Source organism: Sebastes umbrosus, chromosome 12 (assembly GCF_015220745.1).
Source record: "Sebastes umbrosus isolate fSebUmb1 chromosome 12, fSebUmb1.pri, whole genome shotgun sequence".
NCBI lineage: Eukaryota > Metazoa > Chordata > Actinopteri > Perciformes > Sebastidae > Sebastes > Sebastes umbrosus.
The window spans coordinates 20,351,374-20,374,661 of NC_051280.1; the positions used below are offsets into that span (position 1 = coordinate 20,351,374).

A 23,288-nucleotide genomic window follows, 5' to 3' on the forward strand; every position below is an offset into this window, starting at 1 on the left:
AGACAGATGTGTCAACAGTCAAATGATTTGACATATTCCATCACTGCCGTCTGCAATAAGGTTCATGGGACCTGCGTGGCCGAGATGTTTCCGCCCGAGTTCTCCTGCTCTTCATCCTCTCTCTGCCTCTCGCAGTATTGCTCTCAGGCTGCTGTTTTGCTCTCTTCTCTATGCTGGCTGCTCTGCGCTTCGCCACTGTGTGTTTGCCTTTTCAAACTCAAGCTCATCTGCCCACAGTAGCCATAAAGACGGCACTGAGACTTTGCTTCGCTCGGCTGCCTTTCTGTTCCTCGCTGCACAGCTTCGTCGGAGTGTGTACAGTATGATGTGATGCCAGACAACAGGCAGGGTTTGGAGAATTGTGTCACAGCGTCTGACCTTGTTTCACCACATCTCTTTCTGTGTGTGCGCGCATGTCTGTTTGTGCAATCTGTCGCTTTCATACCCGCTTCTGTGTATCAACCTTTACGTGCTGGGTTTTTGTTATGTCCGTGCGTGTCATTTGTTGGTTTGTGTGTGTGATTGTCTCCAGGCCAGACTCTGCAGAAGGTTTTTCTTCTTGTCCTTCGACTAGTAGTCCTAACGGAGAGAAGGATTGGGAAAACGACTCCACCACCTCGTCCACTCCCTCCAACAACGAGTACACAGGTAGAAGACATACCTGTGCTGTTTACACAGTTACACAGTTACTGTACATGACGGGACATTTCTTTTTTGCAACCTCATGCCTGTGCTTTCCTCCCACAGGACCCAAGCTATATAAGGAGCCGAGTGCCAAGTCCAACAAGCACATCATCCAGAACGCCCTGGCTCACTGCTGCCTGGCTGGCAAGGTCAACGAAGGGCAGAAGAACAAGATACTTGATGTATGTTTTTGCAATGATTTTATCTTTGTCTTTCTGACATTAAGGCGAAAACAATCGTATTTCATGCACTGGTAAATTTGAGATTTTGGGGTGTTTTGCTTCAATAACTTCTTTTTTCAGACCAAAATACATATTTAAGTGTTTATTTAACTACTTTGTCTATTTACGTCTGTAGATTTCTCCTAAATTCACCAAAAATTTGCATTAGATAATGCATTTACATATTTAAACACAACATTTCAGAAAACTTATAATACAAAAACTAATTGCCTTAATGTAAATAATCAACTGGGTAAGTTTCATGGTTATATCTATTAGTTACGTTTTTTACCCAATTCAACTGGGGTGTCTCCCTTTAAATATTCTACACCAAACGGCGATTTTTCTCCGTGTTTTTTCTGCAGGAAATGGAGAAATCCGAAGCCAACAACTTCCTAGTGTTGTTCCGCGACGCCGGTTGCCAGTTCAGGTCCGTGTACGCCTACTGCCCAGAAACGGAGGAGATCACCAAACTGGCTGGCATCGGGCCGAAGAGCATCACGACCAAGATGATCGAGGGCCTGTACAAGTACAACTCGGACAGGAAGCAGTTCAGCCAGATCCCAGCCAAAACCATGTCTGCCAGCGTGGACGCCATCACCATCGGCAGCCATCTGTGGCAAACCAAGAAGCAGGGGACGCCCAAGAAATTGCACACTAAGTAGCACCAGATGGCCGGGCAACATTTGGACACAGAGGAATTTGTGGATTTTATGTTTTCATTAAAAGGACAACATTTCACAACTGGAATGTAGGACACAAGCGGGGGCCTCACAGACAAAGTTGACTGTTACGCTCTGGACTATGTAAACGGGGCACAAGTGTGTACTTTACAGCATGTGTATCAATGTTCTCATGTGCCAAAAAACAGAAGAAGAAAACAATAGGCGGACCGATGCCTTACCTAGTTGAACCACTGAAGCACTGAATGTCACGCCTCAGAACGAGGCTGTTTGGTTTCTATGAGTTGATCATGTGTGGCCTTATTGCTTGTTTTGTGTCATATGGATGCGCCGTGAGTGTTGGTGTCATTTCGTCAGCGCCTGTTGAAAAAGTCTGTTGTGATACAGGAGAGTTTGTGTGTACTCGCAGCAGGTCTGGGATCAGATTACGCCCCCCCTCAAGCCCAGGTTGTTAAAAGGGTGGCCTGTCTGATCTGTGATCAGGTAGACGCAGCAGCATTTTTGATGAGCGTATTGCTGCTATACAGGCATGTTTTTTTTAGTTTTTTTTATTACATGTGACTGAAAAAAACGTATAAAATTTGTGTATGTGTGTGTGTGTATAGTGAAGTGCCAATACGAGTGAGGAAAATACCTCAGTTGGTGATTGCAATTACTTTCCAAAAGAGTGTTGAGCATAACGGAGTGACCATGAAAAACAATTCTGGAAAGCACCTGCAATAGACTCTTAATTTATTTCATTTCGCTTTGAAGATATTTTGAAAAGGCGTCTTAGATTTTATTCAGAGAAACAGAATATACTGTACGTATATAAGTTAAATTGGTTTGTATATGATGGCAGATCCATTCAAAATGAACGAGTCCGCCGCTTGTAGTAGCTTTTGAGTAGCTTTTATAATTTATCACATATGTGTATCGGTATGTATGTTGTCGTTTGGGGCCTTTTAATTGTGCTACAAATGCAAAAAGTGTGATCACTCAAGACGATCATCAGTAGTAGAATAGACGGAAATCCCACCCTGTGTCATCAGTCTGTGCAATTTAATAAATAATCACCATTGAACATGTTGAAGTTGGAACTAACAAATACTCAAAATGCCACTTTAATGTGGACGTTGTCTTAACTAGTAGATCAAAGTAGTCCACTATTGTAAATAAATGGATTCACCCACGATAGCACTTCAAGACCCTGGCCACCGTCATGCTTGTTACTTTACTTTTCTTTTTATCACATGTTCCTTCAGTATGCGTTGGCACTGTACAGATATATTTTGGCATATAGAAGTATTTTTTGTAATGACATTGACCTGGTTGAGGTGCGTACTAATGAAGCAGTACATGAACGTGTGTTGAAAGCAAAAAGGCTTAAAGTCTTAATGAGGCTTTATTGTGGTATTGTATGAAATCCATTAAGTATACTGAGAAAAAGCATAGTATTTTTTCCAATTCATTTTCTTTTCAATTTACTAAATATGCTCAACTGTTCATGGGTTTATTTTGTTGTTTTTTTCTATCACTTTGAGCTTTATTAAAATGCCAGCTATCAACTGTTAATCGTCTCTCATTTCACATACCGAGTGTAATAATAGCTCCACCACCACAAGAGCTGAGTTAATAACATACATATGCAATACCTGCTGGTATCTTCTTCATCATCATCATTACTGTGCTGTGTAGGCTGCACAAACACTATCAGAGGGAGTCAGACAGACAGTATACAAAAGGTCTACTTACGCTGCAACACTAGACTGTTTTCTTCATCATCATCATCGTAGTCTTAATCTGTAGTAGTGCTGTTGTGTATTTTTGTCCAGGCTAATGAAGCCTTGCTGTGGCAGTCACTGAATACTCAAAAATGTACAATGGGCTGTTAAATAAAACACAAGAGTTATGCAGAAAATCTGCACGATCCTCATATTGTTCTTATAGATGGATAAATCAGCTGGGCCCAAATATCAGCCAATATTAGCTTATTGCAGATATATTAGTATCTATGTCGGCTAACAGGAAATTGCAGACAGAAATGTCAAAGACATGTTTGAGGAATTATAAAGTGTTCCTGGTACATCGTTTGAAATGGAGAAAGCTGCTTATTCCTTTGTTAGGGATTATTTTTTAACTATAAAATGTCTTGCTGGCAATTATTTTAATAAATAAATTAAAGGGATGCTCATCAAAATGTTTGTTCATGTTTAAAAATGGATATCAGCTGATATATTCTTATCAATTCAGATCAAATATCTGCATCAGCCTCATAAATGTAGTATTGCTTTTCAAATGTTTTCTAAATTCAGCATCTATGAAAGCAATGACTGCCCTTCACCGTCAGGCCCGTTTGCGCTGGTGTCGACAACACAGACAATGGAGCCTGAACATGTCAGGGAATGTCATGTTCAGTGATGAGTCCAGGTTCTGTCTGCCAAAGTTACGAACGCAGGGTCAAAGTATGGAGACGCGGAGAACGCTATGCTGATTGTTTTACCGATCGAGTAACATCTTTTGGTGGGGGCCATGTCATGGTGAGGGGCGGCATTTCCCTCACTGGCAAAACAAGGCTCGTCATCATTGAAGGCCATCTCAATGCAGGGAGATATCGGGATGAGATTCTGCACCCAGTGGCGATCCCATATCTCCACAATCTGGGACCTAACTTCATCCTCCAAGATGACAACGCTCGCCCTCACAGAGCCAGGGTTATCACAGACTACCTCCACAATGTGGGAGTAGAGAGAATGGAACGGCCTGCCAAGAGTCCAGACCTCAACCCAATTCAACACTTGTAGGATCAGCTTGGGCGTGCTGTACGTGTTAGAGTGACCAACACTACCACGCTGGCTGACCTGCAACGAATCCTGGTTGAGGAATGGAACGCCATCCCACAGCAATGTGTGACCAGGTTGGTGACCAGCATGAGGAGGAGGTGCCAGGCCGTTTTGGCTGCGTATGGATCTTCCACCGCTACTGAGGCTCCTGACGGTGGATTAAATGAATAAAGAGTAAAATAGCCAATATGTCTTGTTTGTTTCTTGTTACTGATAGAGAGTTCAATCATCCAATCCACTAAACAACTCAAAACAAGAGTCAACACCAACAGGAGAATACACTGTTTACCATTGGCAGAGCATTTTGGCAAATTTTTCTTGGGCGCTCCCCACATAATCAGCTGTGCTGCTCATCCCACAAATGCATGATCCTTACATGTTGGACATCATTGTGAAGGTAAATAAACAGGCTTTCCAACCATGTAAAATACAATGACCATTAGCATTGTAACAACAGAGAAATAATCCACCAAACACAAGTTTACGAACCTTTTTTTTCCCAGTTTATATATTGTATTAATAATCTGAGTCACTAATGTTGTCAAATAAATGTAGTGGAGTAAAAAGTACAATATTAGCTTCCAAAATATGGAGTACAGTAAAAGAGTAATACAGAAAATGAAAATATTCAAGTAGGAGGAATAATTAAGATAGGATACGTAAAAATTCACAATAATGGTAGACCCTCAGAAGAGAAATGGATTCTTGTTTTTGAAAATCTTTCTATTTTATTTATTATTTATTTTCTATATATTTATTTTCTGTTTATGTGTATCTTCATTTTGTTGTTTAATTGTATGATTGATACTGTGAAGCTGTATATTGATTTTGGCCCTGTGAGAAAGGGAAAAGTTAAGAGAGAACAGGTGGGTGTGTGGGGTATGTTATGTTTGTTAAAGGAAATCCTGTATTGAATATATTGCATAATGATGCTGATGTTTGTATAACAAAAAAAATAATAAAAACATTGTTAAAAAAAAAAATACTCAAGTAAAGTACAAATACTACTAGAGTAAATGTACTCAGTTACATCCAAACACCTTACATCACTAATGATTAGAGTGAGGACAGTAAAATAAATTGAAAAGGACTCTTTTGGACATAGAGCCCCTTTCAACCTCTGTGTCTTGACAGTATTTATAAATTATTTTAATACTCTGACATGTTTAATTTTTTTTTATGCATTTGATTTATTTCTGACATGTAAATCTTTCAGCTGCTGATGTGACATTTGAGTGTCTGTGTGTGGATGGATGGAGATGTATGTATGTGTGGAGGCGGTGCTCTCTGCAGACAGCAGGCAGCATAGCAGCAGCAGCAGCAGCAGCAGGGCTGGGCAGCACAGAAAGATCCAGCAGGGAGGAGACACCCAGCCAAACAAACGAGGAGGAGGAAGGGACAGCACCAAGCAGCAAGAACACAAACGTCCTGACAGCGTCTGTCAACACGCCGGGGGGGACTGCTTTTTCATCCCATGTATTAATAAAACAGGTGAGCATTGACCGCAGCAGCAGGCTGGTTGTGTTGGTTGTTCAGGAGGAGAAGCTGACTGTCACCGCCCAGACCAGACAGCTAACTAGCGGATGATGCCTCTCTCTCTCTCTCCTCTCGGCCTGGCTAGCTAGTCGCTCTCCTCCTTTCCTCCACACAACCAGCTTTCTATGAGCTCTAACGGTAACTAGCTATTTGTTTGGTTTCTCTTTAATCCTGGTGGTTGAATTCAGCAGCTATGTTCCAGCTAAGAAGTATCTTTAAGCTTCTTATAGTGTTTGACTGGAGGCTTAGTGAGCCACTGTTTATTAGCTCTCTCTCTGCTAGCCTAGCAGCACTGCAGCACTGGGACTGCAGGAAAAACAATGCTTTCTCTTTCTGCTTTCTAGTTTTTGCAGCAGTTGTTGATAGATACATAGATGACCATTAATGCATTAGAAGCTACTTAACTGTCATGACTGGATAAGAGTTTCTCTTGATGATCTGTAATCATGTGGAGGAGTGTGAATCCAAGCCAAGTTAGATAACACTCTGTCATCTCTGTTGCCTCTGTAAACATCTGTTTATATCACAATGTTAGGCTTGAATGTTATGGATTAACATACTGCAGACCTCATTACACCCTGATTAATATTAAATAAGTTTATTAAAGATAATTTAACTGAAGCAAAATGAAGTCAATAAGGGTGTAAAGTCAGTAGTGAGGTGTGGGTGATGGGTGCTGTGAAACTATAGTGTTAACCTAAAATACCTTTTAACATAAGGGATAACTAAATATAAGCAAAACCAAACAAACCAAGCTGGGAGCCTGCAAGGCCAGCAATCAGGGGAACTAACAGGCAGGCCAAGACAGAGAATCAAACTGACAAAGCCATCACATCTGTAACATCTGTAACATCTGTTTATATCACAATGTTAGGCTTGAATGTTAAGGATTAACATACTGCAGACTTCATTACACCCTGATTAATATTAAATAAGTTTATTAAAGATAATTTAACTGGAGCAAAATGAAGTCAATAAGGGTGTAAAGTCAGTAGTCAGTAGTGATGTGTGGGTGATGGGTGCTGTGAAACTATAGTGTTAACCTAAAATACCTTTTAACATAAGGGATAACTAAATATAAGCAAAACCAAACAAACCAAGCTGGGAGCCTGCAAGGCCAGCAATCAGGGGAACTAACAGGCAGGCAAAGCCAGAGAATCATACTGACAAGGCCATCACATCTGTAACATCTGTTTATCACAATGTTAGGCTTGAGTGTTAAGGACTAACATACTGCAGACTTCATTACACCCTGATTATCTGATGGGGGGAAAAAAAAGCTGTATTGTGGTTAAAATTAAATGCTGAAATGTCTTTACTCCATCCATCTGGATAACACCACCCATTGACTAGTTGTAGCCTTAAAGGTAAAATTAGCATGAGTTTGTTACAAATCACAACAGACTAGGAAAAACAATGCTTTCTTTGGTAGTTTTTGCAGCAGTTGTTGATGGATAAATGAGATATGATAAATGCTTTAGAAGCTACTTAACTGTCATGACATTGCTAAAAGAGATTTTTCTCTCCACTTTAATCATGTGGAGTGTAAATCATTTTCAAGCCAAGTTAGATAACAGCAGTTTCTCTCTGTTAACCTCTGTTGCCTCTGTTGTTTTAGTCTCTGTGTTATGCCCAGCTGGTTCGAGAGCATAACAAATAAGGGAAATCCACATAGTAACAGTTTAAATATGCAAATAAGTTTATTAAAGATAATTTAACTGATGCAAAATTAAGTCAATAAGGGTGTAGAGTCAGTAGTCAGTAGTGAGGTGTGGGTGATGGGTGCTGTGAAACTATAGTGTTAACCTAAAATACCTTTAACATAAGGGATAGCTAAATATAAGCAAAACCAAACAAACCAAGCTGGGAGCCTGCAAGGCACCAGCCTTCCATGAGGGTGAGAGAGAGACCATCTTGAAATGAACAAACAGACAGGCCAAGACAGAGAATCATACTGACAAGGCCATCACATCTGTAACATCTGTTTATCACCATGTCAGGCTTGAATGTTAAGCATTAACATACTGCTGACCTCATTACACCCTGATTATCTGATGAGGAGAAAAAAAAGCTGTATTGTGGTTAAAATGAAATGCTGAAATATCTTTTAAGCTCCGACTCCATCCATCTGGATAACACCACCCTTTTACTAGACTAGGTGTAGCCTTAAAGGTCCCATATTATAAAAAAGTGAGATTTTCATGTTTTTTTTTTATTATAAAGCAGGTTTAAGTGCTATATAAATACTGTTAAACTATCAAAACCCTCAATATACGGAGAAATACACACAGCCCGTATTCAGAAATTGTGCGTTTGAAACAAGCCCTTTGGATTTCTGTCAATTCGTGATGTCACGAATATTCAATATTTAGACCCTTGACACGATTTTTAACGTAGACATTCTAAATGTGTGCCAGTTTATTTCCTGGTTGCAGTGTATGTGAATGTCATCAGCTGACAGGAAGTACACATGGACCCAAGCTGTTGCCTAGCAATGCAATTCTGTTGCAATTCCGTCAAAATGCGCTAAAACGGAGCGTTTCAGACAGAGGGTAAATACAGGCATATTCAGGCTGACAGTATGAGGCAAATAAAGTTTTTTTTGAACATTACAGCATGTAAACATGTTCTAGTAGAAACACAAAATACAAGTATGAACCTGAAAATGAGCATAACATGGGACCTTTAAAGGTAAAGTTAGCATGCAAACAAAGAGTTTGTTGCAAGTCACTACAGACTGCTCTGCTGTCAGGTCAAAAACACCTTTGATCTTCAAGGGAGGAGAAGTAATGTGAGATGTGTGACTATGCATTTTGGGGTTTTTTATACATTGTAAGCTTTAGAAGGACTGAAATGATGGATATAACTGTATGCCAGCTCCTCATCTACTGTAAGGTGGGTCTCCGGTTAGAGAGATTGACACAGAAGCAGAGGTGTTTTGATTCCACTCAACTTTACTGATGCTCAGTTTAGATACAGTTGTAACAGCTTCTTATGCACGTAGGAATAGGTGCATGTATTAATATAACAGTAAACCCGTCCTAAATCAATACAAACTGTCACATTAGCATAAATTGAGTTTCATGCATGTTAGATGAAATTTGATCAGACTGTGGACCAAGATGATAATCTGTACAGAGGAGTTCGTAAAGCCCTTGCAGTCTAACCACAGTCTTACAGTCATTACCACTAACCAGCTTCACTTAAACATCTGAGTTAAGCACCGCATTACATTAGATTGCACTGCATCTACTGTAGGTTCAGTTTTCAATCCATCCATCGGCTGACACTCGACGTGTATAAAAGGTGTTTCATTTTCCAGACTGGTTTTAAGGTTTAAGTCCGTCGTGAAGACCTTTCATAAGACCATAAAAGGTGTTGCTTAGATGCTTTCTTCAAGAGAAACTTGCCACTATAGCTGGACAATATGGCTGAAATCATTATTACAATATCAATAAGGATGTTTTCTGATATTGGTTCTAGATGCGTCAAATGTTTGCAAAGTCACTTATGAAGAATTAGGGATGCACAATATGGATTTTTTTTTCACCAATAACCAATAATTACCTTCTTTTCATGGCCGATACCGATAAGATAACCAATAATTATACATTTCTGTATTTTAAAAAGAAGTTCATAGCCTGTAGTTTATGCCTCTACACCTGAGGGTAAAGGCTAAGACGGATGATAGACATTAATGTTACCGTTCTGACCCTTCAAATGTTCAATTATTTGTTCTGGTAAAGTGAATCAAAAAACTTGTCTTGCAAATTGCAACTATATTGTTTTCCTCTGAAACTGTGACAAACATCCACACCAACGAAGACGTCTTGCGTTTGTTGTTCTTCTCTGTGTTTATTGGTGGATCGTTAACCAACTTTACAGGTCCCATATTATGCTAATTTTCAGGTTCATACTTGTATTTTGGGTTTCTACTAGAACATCTTTACATGCTGTAATGTTAAAAAAAAAACTTTATTTTCCTCGTACTGTCTGCCTGAATATACCTGTATTCACCCTCTGTCTGAAACGCTCCGTTTTAGTGCATTTCAATGGAATTGCATCGGAATTGCATCAGAATTGTGTTGCTATGCAACAGCTTTGGTCCATGTTTACGTCCTGTCAACTGATGTTATTTACATACACTGCAACAGGAAATAAACTGGGACACATTTAAAATGTTTACGTTTAAAACCATGTAATGATCTATATATTGTATATTTGTGACATCACAAATGGACAGAAACCCAACGGCTTGTTTCAAACGCACAATTTCTGAATACGGGCTGTGTGTATTTCTCCGTATATTGAGTGCTTTGATAGTTTAACAGTATTTATATAGCACTTAAACCTGCTTTATAATATAAAAGACATGAAAATCTCACTTTTTACATTACGAGACCTTTAAAGGTGCACACCACCACCTACTGTAGAAGGGCTTGTTAAGTCAGTGAAAGCAATTTGGTTTTGTATTATCAGACAATAATTTATCAGCTATAATTTCATTATTAAAATAATACATAATAATATAAATTTCCCATTATCGTCCTATAATTTAACGGACCCAACATCCAGTATATATATCGTGCATCCCTATGAAGAATCAAACTGATGTTCAAAGCAATGAACCGCATCCCACTTTTATGCATTACTTTTAACTTGACTATTTGCCCTTGTCATCGGCAGCCCGTCGTCACCATGACAGCGGAGGAAACCATAAACGTGAAGGAGGTGGAGATCATCAAGGCGATCCTGGACTTCCTCAACTCTAGGAAGCTGCACATCAGCATGTTGGCTCTGGAGAAGGAGAGCGGCGTCATCAACGGGCTCTACTCAGACGACATGCTCTTCCTCAGGTAGATCAACTCAACAGCTACAACCACACACACACACACACACACACACACACACATCGTGCAGTGCAGTCTCGGTACGATCGTCTCAAGTTGCAGCTCCAAAATGCTGCCTACTATGAAGCAGAAACAACAGGCAACTGTTCCAACCACAAGTTTGGTGTTTCTGATAGTGTCCTCTACATGGGGGATAATGTAACACTGCACCGCTGCTGTACAGTAGATGTGAGTGCTCCCTTGAAAGTCAGCCAACAGTGTGTTGTCTGCAATTCTACTCAGCAGAATATTAAATACATTTTGGCATTTCATCTTCTAGAGTGAAGCGTCCGATAATAGCTTGCCTCACCTTGTCGTGGTACAATTATCATTAAGAAAATACCACAGCAATTAGGGAGTCTGGAAATTCTTTGCTCTTCAGTTACACATTTGTGTAACATTTAAAAATAAGAGCATGATTTCATACATTACCTGTGTATTAAAAATGAACTGTTTCCGTTTCAGGCAACTGGTGCTTGACGGCCAATGGGATGAGGTCTTGCAGTTCATTCAGCCTCTGGAGTGCATGGATAAGTTTGACACAAAAAGGTGTGTTCACTGTCTTGAGTCACTGTCAGTATGCTCAGGTTTATGTATCCTTAGTTGATGAAGAGATGAACGGCAACACTTCTTATTGTGTCACGATTTCTAACGTCGACTGTCACGTCCGCAGGTTTCGTTACATCATCCTCAGGCAGAAGTTTCTGGAGGCTCTGTGTGTGAATAACGCCATGTCTGCAGAAGATGAGCCACAGAATGTAAGTCACTAAACTTTGTAAATATACTAGTGTTATTATAATGTTCTTTAAGCCTCCCAAGTGACGACACTGCCTTGAATTCTCATGCTGTTGAATAGACTTCATAACAGCGCTGCTTGACTGTCGCTGGTTGTCATGGCAGTAAACAAGAAGGCTCAATCTCAAAGACAAGAGGAGAAGCAAACAGTGTTGTTCAGTACATGTAGTTTGAAACTGCAACTCTGCAAGACATCTGAACAAACCTCACAATCTTTGATAGAGAGGAGAAGGCAGGTGAATTGGGGCTGCATTTGCATGCAAGGAGTGGCGTGGCTATTGGCCTCACTGCGGTGCACGACTTACCCGGATTAAGCTGTTTATGTGCGCCTCTGATACTACGTGATCGACTGTCCGTGTTAGAATAAGCCGTTTTACATAATACGTCTGTTCACCTGTGATGTCCCACCCACACATGATTTGGTCAACAGGCAAAAACAAAGCGCGGCCATCTGCTGCCCCCTTTCTTTTTATCTGAGCTGTAGATTGCTTTTATCACAGGGGAAAGAACAATAATAGAAAACAATGGATACTAATATGCTTTTTCTCAACACCAGAATGTTCTCGTATTGCAAGGCGAGTATGAATATGTACAGAAATCTAAAAGGAAGATGTTTCTCTGCCACAGTAATCAGTTTAATTATGGGAATAAGCTTCTTCTCATAATCAAAGTGTTAGCTTTTTGGATTGTAGCTCAATAATAATGACACATGCCAATCCAAAATCGTGTTACTGATTAACACATATATGTAAATGTTGCCATTAAAAGATGAGGATATGGGACCAGAGGGCTTAAAAACAGTAGCGGAAGAAAGAAATACACCTGACGAGTTGTTAACAGCTTTGGAGAACATGATAGAACGTTTGAATCGCAGAAATGTCGCCTCAACAAATGCATAATGAAATTTCGACATTGATGCTGGTGGTCATCTCGTCTATTCTTGCAGAGGCTGCGTAGATAACTCTGAAATCAAATCATGAAACAAATCAATAAATCTGACGCACGCTGGTTCAATCACACATGCAGAGGCACTTAAATTCAGAACTCACTCTGTCTTTTCTCTTCATGCTGTAGCTGTGGTCGTACTGTCACATGGCAGAGCTGCAGCTCGTGGCACTGTGCCAGAGCTATCGTGTCCCATTAACTGGATTAGGTCAGACTTCTTTGGACATCTGTGCAATAGTGTGCAGAGGGGTGTGGTTGTTGTGATATGACATCGATTGTGTGTTGGCAATGACTTTTCAGAGTGGTGTAGGACGAAATCATCATTTATGGATTTCTTATGCATTTTATTATCCTTGCTTATATTTAGTTTTCAGCCTCATGACATCTAAAAGTCACCTGTGCCTCTGGTGTGCTGATGGAGATAAAGCTCTCTTAAAGTACCATGTTTTTCTATCTCTGCTATTCAGAGAGAAACTTCTACTCAGTCATCTGTAACATTTGAAATGTATTTCATGTTTTTTTTTTTAGTTGGAGTTCACCATGCAGGAAGCAGTCAAGTGTCTCCATGCCCTGGAGGAGTTCTGTCCCTCTAAAGACGACTACAGCAAACTGTGTCTGCTCCTCACGCTGCCTCGCCTCACAAACCACGCTGAGTTCAAGGCAAGATACATGAAAGTGGCTCGAAACAGAAATATTTCAGTAGTAAAGAATAAAGTAAAATCGTTTTTTTGCATTTGTAATTTTATTCTCTTGTGCACGTTACTGCAAGTTTTTTACTTCCACGTGTTTGGCGTGCATGTTGATTTCTTATTTCTCTGCTGGCGTCTTTCAGGACTGGAACCCGAGCACGGCCAGGGTTCAGTGTTTTGAGGAGGCCTGCAACATGGTAGCAGACTTCATCCCTGCAGACAGGAAGCTGAGTGAGGCCGGATTCAAGGCCAGTAGGGATCGACTCTTCCAGCTGCTCCTCAAGGGAGTCCTCTATGAGTGCTGCGTGGAGTTCTGCCAGGTCTAAACCACTAAAACCCAAACATAAATACTGTGGTCTAAACTAGTTTACAGATGGGTTGGTGTAATGTTTGCAGACAAAATAAACTTTGTTGGATTTTTATTTTGTGTGCAGAGCAAGGCGACAGGTGAGGAGATCACAGAGAGCGAGGTCCTCGTGGGCGTCGACATGCTCTGCGGTAACGGCTGCGACGACCTGGACCTGTCCCTGCTCTCCTGGATGCAGAACCTCTCCCACACCGTCTTCTCCTGCGCCTTCGAGCAGAAGCAACTCAACATCCACGTGGACCGCTTGGTCAAGCCCACGAAGGCCGGCTACTCCGACCTCCTCACCCCGCTCATCAGCAAACTGTCTCCGTACCCCTCCTCGCCGATGCGCCGCCCCCAGTCCGCTGACACCTACATGTCACGCTCCTTGAACCCGGCGTTGGACGGGTTGTCTTACGGGCTGTCTGGCCAGGATAAGAGAGCGAGCGGCGGGGAGATAGCGCCGGGTAAAGGGGTCTCTCCCATGTCCCACTCGTTCGCCAACTTCCACTACCCCGGAGCAGGAGGGCAGAGCCTGAGCAGGAGTCTCATGATGGAGAGCGCCGACTGTCACAGCATCTTCGAGGAATCCCCTGAAACGTAAAGATTTGGATTAGACCATGTTTCTGGTTTTACACAATGTCAGATGTCTTAGATAATCCATGTTTGTTTTTTTCTGTGAAGGTCAAGGACAGACACTCCTGTGGATAAGATGATGGGTTCAGATGGAGCTCAGAACCTGCGTCCTGATTCAGCTCCGGGCGAGGACGCACCATCAGATGGCTCCGTTGACAGGAACGAGGTAAGCATTGACTCGCTTTGCTTTTTAACTTGTTAGACCTGTTGTATGTCACACTTCACTGAACAAGTGCTTTATCTGTTTTATGTCCCTGCAATGTTTTTCTTTCTTTGATGGGTGTTGCCTACCGCAGGTCCATAAATATGCCAGTTCTGATTAATCATTTTCAGTGTGATGTGAGTCATCCTGCTCCTGCATCACTCTCAAGGCTGACAGGGCTGCTTAGAGTGAAAGGTTCAGTCTATTCTGGCTCTGTTGTCCTCTGCCTGGATGAGAGACTTTGTTGTAGAGGATGTTGCCCTTGTTGTGGTTTGTTTGTGGTGTAGTGGTAGTATGCTTTCATCATGTCCCGCTACTTCATGCACACCTTTAAACCTTTGTGCATGTATGAAAAGACCTGTTGTGTGTTTACAGACACATGGAAGTTGGTTATTGTGGTTTGGCTCGCTGAATCGTCACAATTCGCACTTCTCCTGACAGACATGATACACATATTCTTAGATTCAGTGTAGGGCTGCAACTAACGATTACTTTCATTATCAATTAATCTGCCGATTATTTTCTGGATTAATCGTTTGGTCTATAAAATGTCAGAAAATAGTGGAATATGTCCATCCCAGTTTCTCAAAGTTCAAGATGATATCTTTAAATGTCTTGATTTGTCAGTTCAAAACCCCAAAGATATTCAGTTCAGTATGATCTAAAACAGAGAAAAGCAGGTGATCTCCATATTTGAGAGGCTGAAAACAGCCTTTTCTGACTTTTTTGCATGAAAAATGCACTGAAATCGATTTATCAAAATAGTTCGCAATTATTTTTCTGTCGATCGCCTATTCGATCGTTGCAGCTCTAATTCAGTGTGACTTAAAAAACAAATCACAATACGAAATACACAAATCCATAAATCTGCTTATAAATCTTTCTTATAAAAAAGAAAGACTGTCTCCAGAACTTGCCTGAGAATCATCACATTTTTATGTTTTCTTCAGTGTCAAAGTAATCCAGTGATAGTTGTCTATACATCCATGAGTACAGTACAAACAGGAACTGGTAATATCTAATTCGGCTTACTTTTAATGATGCTAATTTGCCAAAATGTATACAAATATATAGACTACAAAAAGGGGCTCAAGTTGTAGCCCACAGCGTAACTCACTCTATAACAACGGCAACAAGATGTTGGGATGAGACAAGGTGAAGTTGTCTTGATTTTGTCTGTCTATTAGTAATGGAAAGGTGTTTCATTATTAAAAGGTTATGGTCCTTATTTTACATTACATTGTGATTAATATGAGACATGATGCAGCAGCCAGTAACAAGGGAGACTGAGCAGAAACAGGGGAAAAGATGCCCAGGTGGATTTGGTTCTAGGTCAGAAAGGACATGTGGCTCAGACATGAACCCAGGAGCTTAACCACCAAAAATGAGTCATTACTGCCCTCATGTTGCCTGTAAACACAGAGTTAACTCAGTATCCGTCTCTGTCTGTCTCATGCTTTCTATTCTGGTCCCGTTGTGCAGCTCAGTGTGAAGTTGGTGCTTTGCGCTGCCTTCCCCCCGTCACCCCAGAGACACAGAGAGGCCAGAAACAGAAGCAGACTTTGGGAGCCTCTGTGATCTCACTGTCGCACTCCTCCTACCCTCTCTTTCTTGTTTTCCTCTCTGCCCTCCATCCTTTTTCAAGAGCGGGAGACAGTGCCAGAGTCTCTCCCCCCTCCTCCCCAAACATACAAAAGATCCGTTCCCATCAGATAGTCAGGACAGGAAGCAGAGGACAGAGAGGGGAAGTGACCTGTCCTCAGCTCTCCGTCTCGCCCTCCTTCCTCCTCTAATACCTGAACTGACAGAAGGAACGGGTGGAGGAGTTCATCTCATCACAATGCTGCCTTTGAGTAGTGTTAATAGGAGTTGGCAGTGACTTTCTTCAGATGATAACATGCTTCACTGAGTGGTGTGGGTGTGTGGATATTATGCTCTGTACTGTATGTCCTAAATTGTCTCCATGTTTGCTTGTTAATTTGAAAATTACCTGCGTCCTTATTTCCATTTAAACCTGTTTTTTTTCTTCTCCAGAGTGACTTAATCTGCTTTCTAGAATTAATTACCCAACAAAAGATATAAAACAAACAATACGACTTATTGATTTTTCAATGGCATCGTGTTCAATCCTCAGCTCCGTGACTCGACAGAGAAGTACGAGGAGTACTATCGGCAGCGTCTCCGCGTGCAGCAGCACCTGGAGCAGAAGCAGCAGCAGAAGCAACTGTACCAGCAGATGCTGCTGGAGGGAGGCGTCCAGACGGATCCGCCGCCCAGCGACATGCAGCACAGCCTCACCGAGAAGTTCCTCAACAGGTACGGATAGCTGAAATGTTCCCCTGTCAAACAGGCAGTGTACATCTGTAACATACGTATAGACACCTGTCAAAGTCAGAGGGCAAACTTCCTGAAAGCAGTCTGCCACATCAGGGTAGTTCTGCTTGCTAATTACTGTCTGGCTTTTAATATCTTCATACAATAGAGGAGCAGCTGTCAGACAAGGAGGAGTAGATGTGTTAAGACCCTTGACAATGAGCCCCATGTGGCTTTTCCTAGTATGCCACACAACTCCCCCCCAGAGAAACCCACCTCCAGTCCACACTGCACCATCTGTGATGATCAGCTACAGCACATGGGACCATCACACCATGTGTATTAGCTGTACACAATAATAGCACCTATCTTAAACACGTACTTTGGCAATTTAAGCTCCCAAACCACCACAATAGTGTATTTAGCCTTGAGTCTGTGACAAAAATGAATGTGTTCATTTATGCTGTTGTCAGCAGGACAAAGGCCCTTTTGATTTGTCCCCCGAGAGTTCCTCCAGTCCTCCCTTTCCCCAACCTCTCCCTGTCTCTGTATCCTCTGCATTATTCACCAGGGTAGCTGTGCATAATTACATCATTACTTCAGTTTTCTTTTGTCCCCTGCCCTTTGTAGTTTAAACTAGATTTAACTGAGTCAACTCGGTCAGCGCAGTGACAGCCTGTTAGCAAAAGTAAAATGTAATGAACCTTTTTTGTAAGATCCAAATGGTAAGAAGTTTTGTGAAATGAGAGAGGAAGAAAGGGAAAGGAAGAAAGATTTGCGGAGACAGTTCATGAGTGTGTGTGTGTGTGCTTCTCAGGTCCATCCAGAAGCTGGAGGAGCTCAACGTGGGGATGGAGGATTTAGGGGAGGAGGTGAAGTCTCTGGCCCAGCAGTGCAATGGCAACGGGAACACGCCCGCCGCTGAGGACAATAACAACCCTCCATCTGTGACCCCGGAGCAGACCCGAGGGGGAGGGGTGCTCAGCAGCACCCCGCAACACACCGTGGGGGGCCGCCTGGTCCCGCCTCCAGATGAGTCCCCTGTCGTGTCCCAGAGGTACTGTGGGTTTGGATTTTCTTTTGTTTTTTATACCAGAGTTTGTTGCAGGGTTGAATTTGATGATTGTTTGTTTTGTCAGTGAGCAGAAACAGAAAGGAAGTCAACAAGAAGACTCTCCAGGCTCCTTAACCCGAAGTAAAGAGGTAGGTATGCACATAAGTAACACCCAAACAATTCTGCCAGACCTGCTGTAAATCATTTATACCTCAACAAGCATGTAATCATCTCGCTGCGCTGAATAATGAACCTGAAAGGACTTTTGTTCATGCACTCTCTATTATTCACACCCTCATTTTTCTCTCACATTAGCTGTTATTACTTCTCTGAACTTCTCTGATCTGATTTTAAAGTAGAGCTCTCTTTTTTTTTTTTCTCCCAGTATAAGACGATACAGTGTAATGCTAATTTGGCATTTGACTAAGCAGATTATAACATGATTATATCATGACGCCAAACTGGCATCATGACATTATGGATGTCATAGGTTAGAGATCAAAGCAGATTATACTGCTAATTATATGTAATCTGTGTGTTTTTAGGGCGACAAGACCAAAAGCTTGTTTGTGCCAGTGCACTCTATGGAGGACACCCAGGCCGTTCGAGCGGTCGCCTTTCACCCGTCTGGATCGCTCTACGCTGTTGGATCCAACTCCAAAACTCTACGCGTCTGTGCTTATCCAGAAACATTAGACACAAGGTAACATGGACAGTCACCACCTTTTTCTTCTTATCAAGAGTAGCCTCCCCTCTATTACCGTATTATTGATATGATTGATTGTATGATGCATCTCATTCTTGTAGGGTGCCAACCAGAGTTACTGGCCATGACCTCATTTTGTGATGCAAGGCATCATACATCCAAAACATTGTTGAACATAGATGATACTAACTTTGCTTTTTAGTGACCTAAACCTTGTATTAGTTTGGGTGTTTTGAAGAGGGATTGTATGAGGTACTTATCCGTAGTCAGTGTGTTACCTACAGTAGACGGCGATCAGCACGCCCCCAGTTTGGAGAAGCAGACAGGAGTTACCGCAAGGAACCAAAACGATGTACTGCTGTGGACGGGGCCGGCAGCAAAACATATTTTAGCCACCCGAAAGAAAGGTCCACCTAAAAAATCAATATCAGTTTAAGTGTTCTCTATATTTAGAATATTTATACCGCTTTACCTTGTCGTCAGACAGCCCTTTCCGACGGGGAACAGAAGCCGTTGTATTCATCTATGCTCTCGCCAAACAATAATTTTACAGAACACTCGTGTTCTGCGAGGTAAAATTAAATTTTTTTTTCAATGGTGTCTGGTGGCTTAGGCGAGAGCGTAGATGGATACAACGGCTTCAGTTCCCCGTTGGAAAGGGCTTTTCACTTTACAAGCTCTATTTCCTTATTTCCCTGATGGATGTCTGTGTAACAGAAAACTGAGTTGAGATTGAAAATAACTGTGTTGAGGAGCTTTTGATCATATCACATGATTTTCCTCAGCAGATGGAGTTGTCATGGAGAGTTCAAACTTCCATTTTATTGGGTTTCTCATCCATGTTGGCTTAAAAATTGAGCCTTTTAAAATTCACTCTATAATATGGGTTGGATTTAAAACAATAAAAAAAGAATGTTTTTCTCATTCCAGGCAATCATCATATAGTTCTAACTAGGTTGTCTGAACGTTTACCAGTTTACTCATCTTCTCTCCTTCTATTTGTCTCTCCTCTTCTTTTTTTTTTCTCCTCTTCTTCACTCTTCCTCTCCTCAGTGGTTCAGGTCCAATAAAGCAGCCGGTCGTCCGCTTCAAGAGGAACAAACACCATAAAGGGTCCATCTACTGCGTGGCCTGGAGCCACTGCGGGCAGCTGCTGGCTACAGGCTCCAACGACAAATATGTCAAAGTCCTGCCTTTCAGTGCCGAGACATGCAACGCCACCGGTACAGACAGAGGGAGACTTACTCTGTTTTAAGTTAGGGCTCTTATTATCAGCATCTCACATTCTCATTTGTGTGTTTGTGTCCCGCTGTGCGCTAGGCCCAGACCTGGAGTTCAGCATGCATGACGGCACCATCAGAGACCTGGCCTTCATGGAGGGTCCAGAAAGTGGAGGGGCCATCTTGATCAGCGCCGGAGCTGGAGACTGTAACATCTACACCACCGACTGTCAGAGAGGACAGGGTCTGCACGCCCTCAGCGGACACACAGGTACGCTAACTGTCTCATCCATCCACCTGAACTCAGAACACGAAGTGGAGAGTCAGAGAGAGAAAGATTGTGTCATTTCTGTGTTTTGTTTTTCAGGTCACATTCTGTCTCTGTATACGTGGGGAGGCTGGATGATCGCTTCCGGCTCTCAAGACAAGACGGTTCGTTTCTGGGACCTCAGGGTGCCCAGCTGTGTCCGAGTAGTGGGAACTGCTTTCCATGGCTCAGGTATCGCGTGTGTGTTATGATTTTCAGCTCCATTTTTTTGATCAAATAACTCAAGCAATCCCTTGACACCAGTAGTAGCTCTGCTTCCATAATAGGTGCAGATTTGACTGGTAATCATGTACTGGGTTTTACAGCTACACCCCCTTTCATTTTCACTGCAGGCAGTCCTGTTGCCTCGGTAGCAGTCGATCCTACTGGCCGTCTCCTAGCAACAGGACAGGAAGACAGTGCGTGCATGCTGTATGACATCAGAGGAGGACGAATCGTCCAGGTGTACCGGCCGCACTCCAGTGACGTGCGATCCGTCAGGTTCTCCCCTGGAGCACACTACCTGCTCACTGGCTCCTACGACACAAAGGTCATAGTCACCAACCTCCAAGGTACGTCTCATCTGCTCACATATTAATGATACATAGTTGACTGCTTTTTACTCGCAATAAGCTTCTTGCTATCCTGTTTTACTGTGACCATAAATATAATTATCCTGCTTATTATACAGCTACTTACTTAAAAAAATAAAAAAATGGTCGTCCAGAGCCCGAGATCTGAACAGTGTCCATAGCAACGGTCTGCTATAAAGAAATAACAGACCGTAGAACACGATTGACCAATCAGAATCGAGTATTCAACAAAGCTGTGTAATAAAATGGTTTAAATGGGTCATAAGTGCCATCAATGCGTGTTTATAGCCATGTACTTTTGGGGCACCTTATGAAACGTGTTGTTGTCCATGTATTGTTTTATATCATTGAAGTCAACTTAGGCGTTTTTAGAGTATAATTGGAAAACGACATGTGTTGGGGGATTTATGTGCCAAACTGTTTCTTGGCCAGGAGTGACTTCCTGCAGCCAAGAAGAAGGCACATAAACCCCAATGTGTCATTTTTACACTTTGGTTTTTGTACGTTTTAAACCAATAAGATATAATAATGTTAATTATTATAATAAAGTTAACCCAGGGTTTTAATACCTTACCTATTCTGTTTCTTCTGTAACCTGTTTTCTAAAATATATAGTAAGTGGTCTTCACATGAGCTCAGGAATGGATCCAACAGCATCAACAATAATATCTTACAGGAGAAACTTTTTTTAATTTAATGGTTTTGTCTCAAGCTGTGTCATGATTTTATAGGGCTGCCCCCTCTTAGTCTTAATCTGTCGTTTTGGTCTTAGCTGACTAAGATTTCTTTAGTCGATTAGTCATTTTTTCATTCTGAATAACTTATTTCTAAGTAACTTATGAGCACATCTGGTAAACACAAGATTTAAAGTGGTGCTTTTGTGTGATTCTTTGTGGAGAAAGAAGAAACTTTACAGATCTGTCGATTAAATCAATAATCGATTAGTTGACAAAATCGCATGAGTGTTAGTCGACTAAGAATTTCTTTGGTCGAGGACAGCCCTATGATTTTATATCCGCCTGTCTGAGCTCCATATCCTGTGTGTGCGTGTGTTTTTCCAGGTGACCTGACCAAGCCGCTGCCTCAGACCGTGGTGGGAGAGCACGGCGACAAGGTGATTCAATGTCGATGGCACACACAAGACCTGTCCTTCCTCTCATCATCTGCTGATCGCACTGTCACACTCTGGACACACAACCCATAACACACACACACACACGCACAGACAACCAGTTATAATCTAAGACACACATTCCCCCTAAACCCTCCTCCTGCACTATCAACACCCTTTCAACACGCTTGACACACACACACACACACATATATACATGAACACACAAACAGGTGAATGGGCCTTTCACTTCTGTCTGTAGGAAACCAAAATGGAAACAAACCTCTGACACATCAAAAGCACACGTTGCATGTTCTCCTTTTTCTTTACATCACTCACATTGCAAACAGCAGAATCACTCATTATTCTCACCATCACTTCATCTACACTCCGCACACACACACACACACACACACACACACAGACACACGCCACCAATGAGTTGCTGCATGTCCTTTTCACTGAGGAGCTGTTGAGGTCAGACAGGACAGAGTGCTTTGTTCATGACGGTGCCTTCCTTGAGTTATCAGTATCCATAACAAAAATGTAAAAATATAATATGGTCATTTTTCAAGATCAAATTTTGTTAAGTCACCTTGAGAAGTCCTACATTCCTCCTTCGTTTGCATATCATTTCCTTACAGCTGGTGTTACGCTGCTATTGTTTGGGGAAACAAGTTGAACTTATGGTGTAAAATGTAATTTTTTCAGTGTGTCAGTAGTGAGCTTTTTTCCTATCAGGAGGCTGATTCTGTGTAGAGGTCATATATCAGCTGTTGCTTCCCTGTGGGATGTGCTGATGTCTAATGTTTAACTGTACTCACGGCATTGCTACAACTCAAAATTGTGTAAATTAGCTTGTGCATTTGTTTTAAATTTGAAATCAGTGTTTTTTTTGCGCTGAAGCTGTTAAAGTGTCTTGCGATGGCTTGCTTGCAATGGAAGATCGTTATTATGTCGGCGTCAAAGGGAAATACAAAGTGTAATTTGTGGGTGAGTGCACTTAGCATTTTCAGTGTTCAAAAGCTTTGGTTTGTCTACTGTAACAATATAACAACAGTAGGTGGCAGTCTTTAGCCATAGCGAGGGGTGAAAACCAGATGCACAATGAAATCTGAATGGAAGCACGGGTGTTTTGATATTTATTTAGAACCAGTATTTTGGGGCATATGCATTGTATTCTTTTCTTGTATTTTACATGAGCACTTTGTCTTTTAACATTGTCTTCTAATATTAATTTACTTACAAAGATGCATATTTTACGTTACTGTATAGTATATACTGTATATATATATTGTTTTAACAAACAAGGCCAAACTAATACGTACATAGATGTATTTATTTCAGTTGTGTTCATGTATGTACAGTTATTAGTATGTTTTTGAAATGCTAGTGGCTCTTGTATTCAGCCTTTCTAATTCTTGTTTTAAAAAGTGACTTATTAAATTAATTCAAGCTAACTCTAAGTCTGACTGCTGGTACGTTCAATAAAGTGTCTTTTACACAAGCTTTTTTTCGTGTTAAGTTGAAATGAGC

The 23,288-nt window shown here is 41.6% G+C and overlaps 2 protein-coding genes across 5 annotated transcripts in view; both read left to right on the forward strand.

The window, feature by feature from the left end:
* The window catches only part of camsap2b (calmodulin regulated spectrin-associated protein family, member 2b), a 36,835-nt gene extending 33,693 nt beyond the window's left edge, over positions 1 to 3,142 (forward strand). For both annotated transcript variants that reach the window (XM_037788255.1, XM_037788256.1), the window contains 3 exons: positions 533 to 648; positions 748 to 866; positions 1,271 to 3,142. In XM_037788255.1, the coding sequence (XP_037644183.1) occupies positions 533 to 648; positions 748 to 866; positions 1,271 to 1,570 (535 nt within the window). In that variant the 3' untranslated portion in view covers positions 1,571 to 3,142. The remainder of the gene's footprint in view (positions 1 to 532; positions 649 to 747; positions 867 to 1,270) is intronic.
* Positions 3,143 to 5,681: 2,539 nt separating this feature from the next.
* Positions 5,682 to 23,256, forward strand: wdr47a (WD repeat domain 47a). Of its 3 annotated transcripts, XR_005209243.1 has the most exons (18): positions 5,682 to 5,901; positions 10,633 to 10,802; positions 11,301 to 11,384; positions 11,509 to 11,593; positions 13,104 to 13,235; positions 13,408 to 13,584; positions 13,699 to 14,210; positions 14,295 to 14,412; positions 16,583 to 16,764; positions 17,579 to 17,818; positions 17,901 to 17,964; positions 18,361 to 18,518; positions 19,575 to 19,744; positions 19,842 to 20,012; positions 20,109 to 20,240; positions 20,402 to 20,620; positions 21,703 to 21,961; positions 22,149 to 23,256. XR_005209243.1 is itself a non-coding variant. In XM_037788257.1 (17 exons), the coding sequence occupies exons 2-17, from the start codon at positions 10,645 to 10,647 to the stop codon at positions 21,843 to 21,845; spliced, it is 2,745 nt and encodes a 914-aa protein (XP_037644185.1). In that variant the 5' UTR covers positions 5,682 to 5,901; positions 10,633 to 10,644; the 3' UTR covers positions 21,846 to 23,256. The 3 variants fall into 3 exon arrangements, 2 of the variants coding, with proteins under 2 accessions (XP_037644185.1, XP_037644186.1); XM_037788257.1 differs by having other exon boundaries at positions 21,703 to 23,256; XM_037788258.1 differs by lacking the exon at positions 5,682 to 5,901 and adding an exon at positions 5,938 to 6,084 and having other exon boundaries at positions 21,703 to 23,256.
* The last annotated feature ends 32 nt before the right edge of the window (positions 23,257 to 23,288 follow it).